At 39.0% G+C, this 7629-nt stretch overlaps 1 protein-coding gene and 1 pseudogene across 1 annotated transcript; both read right to left on the reverse strand.

The window, feature by feature from the left end:
* Window positions 1-1338: 1338 nt before the first annotated feature.
* Window positions 1339-2502, reverse strand: LOC102841183 (annotated as a pseudogene).
* A 3283-nt stretch (window positions 2503-5785) lies between these two features.
* On the reverse strand, window positions 5786-6194 carry LOC102815920 (ubiquitin-fold modifier 1-like). Its single transcript, XM_006874536.1, has 2 exons — window positions 6163-6194; window positions 5786-6077 (listed from the first exon to the last, which is right to left on the reverse strand). The coding sequence occupies exons 1-2, from the start codon at window positions 6192-6194 to the stop codon at window positions 5786-5788; spliced, it is 324 nt and encodes a 107-aa protein (XP_006874598.1).
* Between the last annotated feature and the right edge of the window lie 1435 nt (window positions 6195-7629).

A 7629-nucleotide genomic window follows, 5' to 3' on the forward strand; every position in this document is an offset into this window, starting at 1 on the left:
ACTGTTTAATCTCCCTTTACACATTATATTAACATTCATATTGCAAGGCATTCCATTCACAAATATTACAGTTTGTTAAAAATGTCACACACATACCCCCAAAAGTCTGTACCAGATTGGATCACTTTACTAAATCATTGAAATAATAAAAGTAATGAAAATATTATCGTAGTTCTTTTTAAAGCAATGAAGGTCTGAGGCACTCTGGGAAAGATGTTCTCTTACAAATATCATGTGTCAGTGGTATCAGATTACATTACAAGCAAGTCATCCACATCCAGCAATCAAGTACATGCTAATGAGAATGACTTCATATTATAATGTATCTTCATCAGCTAATTCTATTCGGACTGAAATATTGGCAGGACTAGAAGTACGGGGCAGCTGAGATGCTTCTAATGAGCTTCCCAACTTTACAAAGGTGGGTTTTCAGCACACAACTGCCTCTCCACTGCCCAGGAATAGGTCTCAAAGTCTTTTCCTTTTCAACAGTGCCAGGTGTGCTAAGTGTTCCAGGGGAAGAGAAGGAGGTTCCTCCTTCCCATTCTGACCCCAAAAAACAGTATATTATACAATTCTCATCCCTGCCACAGCTAGACACCACTTGGTGCATGGCAATGTTTGCCATAAACTAGAATTAAGGAAAAAAAAAAAGCCTTCCAAAGTGAATTTTGCCACATTCATTCACTGACACACCCAGTCCACACTGGAAAGTCTCACTGTCTGAGTGCTTCCTTAAGCACAATTTACAAAGTTAAGTAATTAGAGCATGGGGGAGAGGAGGGCCAATTCCCAGGCAGGAATTAAATTACTGCAACTATCAGTCCACTTTTGACAGCATCTAGTCCTGTCAGAGCAGAATCAACACAAATCCCAGGCCACATAGTATTCAGTAATTACATATATGGAATTTAAAATGCATACATGTATATTTTCACATATGTAATTTAAAAAAAATCTGGAGCAACATGTTGCTAAAGTTTCAAGAATTTTCATTTTCAACATTGAGCTGATAAGCACCTGGCTCTTGTCAGCTGGTTTATATCAGTGAGAAATGCCAACTAGAAGAACAGGTTTAAGTAAAAGCACTCAAAGGGCAAATGAGTAAATGGGGTACGGAGATTATCTGGGAAAAGGGATTGAGAAATTTGTCCTTTATTCTCGGTTTTTCCAGAACCAAGACAAGTTCTTGAGGATACACATCAAATGCTGTAGTTCTTTATTATGTATGATCAAAACAAAAACAAGTGATAAAAATCTGCTCTTCCTTTCTGTACTCTCAATAAAATGAAGATTACAGACAAAAGGAATTCTTGAGATGTGCCACCTTGGGAGAAATTAAAATTGGGACATGAAGTGAGGCCGTGCATTTTCAAGTAGCTGAGTGAGGATCTCGCAGCCAGTGTCTGTGACCAGGAGTGTGTGCTTGAACTGCGCAGAACGCTTCCCATCTCTTGTTACTGCGGTACAGCCATCTGGCTACGTTTCATCCTGCCATCCACCTTCACAAATCATTGGCTCAATTGTGAATACATGGCCCGCCTTCATCACCCCAACAGCTTTATTTTTGGCATAGTGGGGTACATTGGGAGCTGAATGAAAAAGTTTGTGGATTCCATGCCCACAGTAGCTCCGAACAACCAAAAACCCATGTGCTTGAGCATACTTCTGAATAATGTTTCCTAATTCTCTGTATCGAACACCAGGTTTTACTGCATTGATGGCTTGCATCAGGCACTCATATGTGGTCTAGACTAACTTCCGTGTGCCCTCATCCACATCTCCAACAAAAAAATGTCTCATTTAGGTCCCCGTGGTAACCACTGCAATAGAGAGTAATGTCCACATTTACAATATCACCTTCTTGCAAAGGTCGTCTGTCTGGAATTTCATGACAAATAACTTCATTTACTGAGGTACAACAAGACTTTGGGAAATTATAATAATTCGGGGGGTGGGGAGGAAAACAATTTCTTGCAATGCATGCTAAGTGTACAGCATGATCTATATCTTCAGTAGTTACACCTGGTTTAACCATCACAGCAGCAATATTCAAAACTTCTCGAGCCAGCCTACATACAAGGTGCATCCCTTCTATATCTTCAGTGGAGAGTAATTTAATTTGAGAAGTACCTTTAAGAGCCTGTTCAGATTCAGACATTCCTAAAGGATGATCTGCATAGTCTGGTCTTTGAATATAACTTGGCACTGGCCTTGTTGGCATCAGTGGATAATGTGGCCTGAGTTTACCAGTATATCCATAACCTGCCCATGGGTCGGTGTTAATATCACCTTCTACAGTCCAAGCAGAAACTTCTCGCTTTGCCTTTCATCTTTTGCTTTCTTATGTAGTAACTTTTGAGTAGCCCAGCTTCCTTTAAAACATTTCTGTGAGCAGAAGTATGATCCCTGAATGCCCAGCTTGATGCAGGTGGGACACTGGAGCTTGGCCTCTCTGCTGCAGCCTTCTGTCTCGCACACCCAAGTCTCCAAGGTTTCCATGCTGCCTGCTACCGGAGCGCCTCACCGAAGAAGAGGAGGCGTGGGGGAGGGAGGAACGGTTTGATCAATTTCAGACTGAAGAAATTGGTAGAATTCTTCAATTTCATCATTCATTGTCTTTAGTGGTGGTTCTCAAATTTGAAAAATAGTGACATTAACTACTCTTCCTTGCTGTTGTTTATTGTTAAGTGCTGTCAAGTCATTCTGAGTCATAGCAAACCTGCATATAGTTTCCAAGGAGTGGGTTTGAACACCAATCTTTTGTTCGATTATCATGATGCTATTTATTGATCCACTTGGTGAGGACTTTTGTTTTCTTTACATTGAGGTGTAATCCATACTAAAGGCTGTAATCTTTGATCTTCATCAGTAAGTATTTCAAGTCATCTTCTTTTTCAGCGAGCATGGTTGTGTCATTTGCATATGGCAATGATAAACTCTGTTTATCAAATGCAAGTCTCACATGTAATTATAAATTTCACAATCTCTGCCGTGAGATGACATTATTCTTGCTGGTTCTTCAAAGAGTAGCAGTAAATGTAGACCCATAGTATCAATATGAAAATATCTTTGTTTTTATCTGTCCTTTTAGACAGTAGAGACATTTCACTATGGATATCTTTCTACTAAAATATTTCAAATGAAAAACACTTAATGTACTGTGGAGATACTCCCATCTAGAGTTGATACAATAATGTCAACAATGAATTAAAATACAGGGTTAATGTGCTGGACTGCAAGGTTGGTTGTTTCAGCTCACCAGCTGCTCCTTGGAAAACCCTTTACAGGGTAGCTATGAGTTAGAACTGACTCAACAGCACTTAACAACAACAGTGATCATGGTGTAGTACTATAGGATAAGCACTGAACTGCTAACCACAGGTCAACAGTTGATACTCACCAGCCATTCCTCAGAAGCCTTATACAGGGTCACTCTGAGTCAGAAGTGACAGGACAGCATTTAACAACAGCAGCAATGATCATGAATATGCCACAGGACATTGCTATATACAAGGTCCCCATGAGTCAGAGCTGTTTCCATGGCAACTAACAACAGACTGTTTAAGAGTCCCTGTTGTTAAATCCATAGAGTCAGTTCCAACTCATGGCAATCCTGGATAGGGTTTCTAATGAGTAGCTGGTAGGTTTGAATCACCTACCTTGTGGTTAGCAGCCCAGGGCTTAATCTACCTTGACACATGTTGTTATTGTTAGGTGCCATTAAGTCAGTTCGGACTCATAGAGACCCTATGCACAACAGAGCTGATCTTGGACCATCCTCACAGTTGTTGTTATACTTGAGCCCATTGCTGCTGTGCCAATCCATCTCTTTGGGGATCTTCCGTTTTTGCTGACCCTCCACTTTACCATTCATGATGTCCTTCTCCAGGGACTGAGTCCTCAGATAACTTGTTTGAAGTATGAGAAACAAAGCCTAGCTATCCAGGCTTTTAAGGAGCATTCTAGTTGCATTTCTTTTTTTCCATTTGTCACATTTATCAACAGCTGGTTAAATATCAATGTCAACATTTTGATGTTGATTCCATTGCATTTTCTTACAAATATTTGGCCCCGATGAATATAGGGTCTGCAATAGAGAACACAATTACTTTATACTTTACTCATGAATAACTAAGCATATAAACTCTAAGTATACTATATTCCCAGCTCTAAACAGAGACAGACATGCATGTGCCTGTCTTAAAGAATTAGCTATGTAATTAAACAGGATTGGTTCTGAATCACTGTGAACTTTCATTAAAATTTTCAAGATTTTCATAGATACTGATTTTCTCTATAAACAAAATCTCTCCTTATATACATCATTTTTGGGGGGATTCTTACAGAGGAATTTTGAAATCAGTATATTGATAATGTATCTATATTGTTACTTCTGACAATGTTGTCTTTTGTTGATCCTCTCAGGCCTCCACAACAAAGCCTCTGATGTTTTGCCTATCCAGTGCCTTTTTCTGAACACTACTAAAGCTTTCAGTTTTTCATCACTATTGGCCTTCATTGCATAGTATCCTTACTAAAAATCTGTTCATCTTAACTTCCCCATCTTCCCTTTCCTAGCTTCTTATTCATACATCTCCAACACTTTCTTGTATGGTTGTTCATTAATGAGTGCATCAAATTGAATTAGCATCTCTAATTTGCTTTGCAGAAACTTCAGATGTTCTAGCAACAATGCTCTCTTCCTGAAATCCACTTAGAACTACTATTCTCTCAAAAAGACAGTGATTTCTTGAGGATTTCTATTTTAATGGCAGTACTAAAAGAGATTAATATTAATTCAGTAAAGGATGCTTCTAATGTAATGTCAATTATCAACACTAAAAGTATTAAATTTTGTAAGATCATACTTATAGTCATTTGGTTTGGGATGTCAATTTAACACTTAGTGGTTTAGATTTCAAAAATCCATTTTTTGGAAGTATGTTACTAAATTTAAAATTACATGCCCACATGTAGCTTGAAATTAAAAAAAGATAAAAGCAAAACTAGGACCCCTGGTGTGGTGCTATAGACTAAGCATTGGACTGTGAACCACAAAGTTTATGGTTTAAACCCATCAGCTCTCTTCGGAAACAGGGTCACTATGAGTAGGAATCAACTCAACAGCACTAAACAAGGATACTAAGTTTTCATTGGTGTCTATTCTTATCATCATAAACTATATATAATTAAGATTTAAATTATTTATGAATCCTGCAAGTTAGATGCTATCAAGCAAACTGCCATTCATGAACCATATATATATGCACATTTGGAGTGCTTGTGTGGTGTTGTAGGATAAGCAGTAGATTGCTAATTGCAAGGTCGGCAGTTCAAATCCACCAGCTGCTCCTGGGAAACCCTATGCAGTGTTGCTGAGTCAGAACCGACCTAATGGCACTAAACAACAACACACATACATTTAAAATTTTAACTCAAGGACAAATTGAGACTCAGTTAAGTTAAATTTTGCAATTTTTTTTTATAATTATCAGAAGTATACTCCATTTAATAAAACCAGAGCTTGATAATGCATTCCCCTAAATGAACTACCTGTTCATGTTGTGAGGTAGCAAGTGAAGACAGCATACCACGTGAGGATGGGCGGTTACATTCTGTAAGCATTCCCTCTTCACATTGAGACTGAATAACAAAGAGTCAACTTGCATTAACTATTGGCATTTTCATAGTATTTTATAAAGCCTGATTTCAATTTTACAAAAAAAAAAAAAACCCAAAACAGAACAACTTGATTAAGAAAGTATGTTCCACGTAGCTGCCATTAACAACTTCCAACTCGATCTCTAGGAATAATTCGCAGTTCTGACCCGTGTTTTAGAAAAACATTTCCAGCAGTCTGTGCAGGATTTATTCCTATTCCATCATTGGTAATAATTGCACTTGTTGCTGCAGGAACTTTAAGTTCTTCTGCTGCAAACTTTAAGACTGCTGGGAAAGGTGTACTTTCAGGAACACTGAGTACTTTGTATGGCAGCCGCGGATCCGACGTCAGTGTGATCTTGAAGGAACCTTCTACATCGTGCAACGATCGGGTTAGAGGCCTCAAGCCGACGCTGCAGAGTCTAGTTGTATTTCTTGTACACAGATTTGTTTGTTCTTCTGACAATCTATGGTACTTTAAATATTCTTCTCCAATACCATAATTCTTGAATTCTAGATTCCTTATGCATTGTCCAACTTTCACATATGTATGAGGCTGTTTAAAATAGTATGGCTTGGAACAATTGCAGCTTAGTCCTCAAACTGGCTTCTTTACTCTTAAGTACTTCAAAGAGGTCTTGTGCAGCAGATTTGCCAAATGAAATACATAATTTGATTTCATTTTTTTTAATGTTTTATTGTGAATTAAGTGATAGTTTACAAGGGAGAAAGTTAGCTTTACATTCATCCTATTGTATATCATTTCATTGCCATGGTTACAATCCCTTCCATGCATCATCACTAACCAAAGGCTATACCCTGCAAGCCTGCCACCCGGTCATCAGCACACAGCCCCTCTCCCTCTCTGGGTCTAGAGTCCCCAGCCACTACATCTCTCCATGTCATCATCTCTGGTGTCACTGTTTCTCTCGGTAAGTTCCCACAATCTGCTCTTCTCCCTTGATGGTCCCAGGGACCTCAGCTCCTGGACTGCAAAGTCAACCACTCCCCTCCTTTAGCTACAAAATGTATGCCTTTACATTTCCAACACTCACAGTCAGTCCTGATAGTATTTATTCACTCTTGTGTCACATGAGTGCTATCCCCATCTCCTTTAATCTGCCCCACCCAAGACAGATTGGGTACTCCTCATTGGAGATACTATTTTCCTCCATGTCCTCTGGATCTAGGCTCCCTCTTGAAAGCTCATAAGCCAGTCACTTCTTGCCTTTATAGCCCCCAATTTGGGTAACCAATGTCCAAGTTGCCCATCCTTGTCTACTCTGTGTATAGAGGAAGTGGGGATGATTCTTGGTGTAAAGATTTGTTCCCTCTTTTGAGTTACTGCAACTGTAACTGTAGGTTAATTTCATCAAATTGTTTCAGATTACTCTTTTTTTTCCCCTCTTCTTTCTTCTTCTAGTTGAGTTCTGATCATCCAGCCATTGAAGTCAGGTCAAGTGGGTATTATCTGCAAGTGGGGGCGTTCTTGTGCATATGCTGTCTCTTCTGATCAGCTGGATGCTTCACTTTCCACTCCAATCCTCTGTGATTATGTCACTGACTCTGGGCCCAGAAGTCCCCAGGTCTTGCCAGTAATTTGATTCTTGCCTGCTGCTTCCAGAATGTTGATAGTGGATCCAAGAAAAATGTTAATGACAACTTTTTACAGTAACATGCAAGTCACCTGAAAAGCAGTTTTCCTTGTGTTTCTTAAACTTGTTACAATCTCAAGTTCTTTGCATAGAGATTGACTTTGGCCTATTCACTTTCTCTAAGCCTTAGATTTCTTCTTTGGCCACAGACCATTTTACTACAAAAACAATTTTTGTCAATTTTGAATATCCCTAGAAACTGGTACAATTTATGTGATAAAGAGAAGCAGGAATTAGTGTTGCATTTTGTTGTTTGTTGTTGAGTGCTGTCGAGTCGTTTCTGACCCATAGAAACCCTGTATAGGGTTTC

The sequence above is a fragment of the Chrysochloris asiatica genome, unplaced genomic scaffold (assembly GCF_000296735.1).
Source record: "Chrysochloris asiatica unplaced genomic scaffold, ChrAsi1.0 scaffold00282, whole genome shotgun sequence".
Classification (NCBI taxonomy): domain Eukaryota; kingdom Metazoa; phylum Chordata; class Mammalia; order Afrosoricida; family Chrysochloridae; genus Chrysochloris; species Chrysochloris asiatica.

What these genes read in the sequence shown, in the direction of transcription:
- LOC102815920 (XM_006874536.1), bottom strand. Translation starts at nt 6,194, where the DNA reads ATGCATAAGGAATCTAGAATTCAAGAATTATG. An exon ending in TCTAGAATTCAAGAATTATG is followed by an intron (nt 6,078 to 6,162) that starts GTATTGGAGAAG and finishes TAGACTCTGCAG; the next exon opens with CGTCGGCTTGAGGCCTCTAA.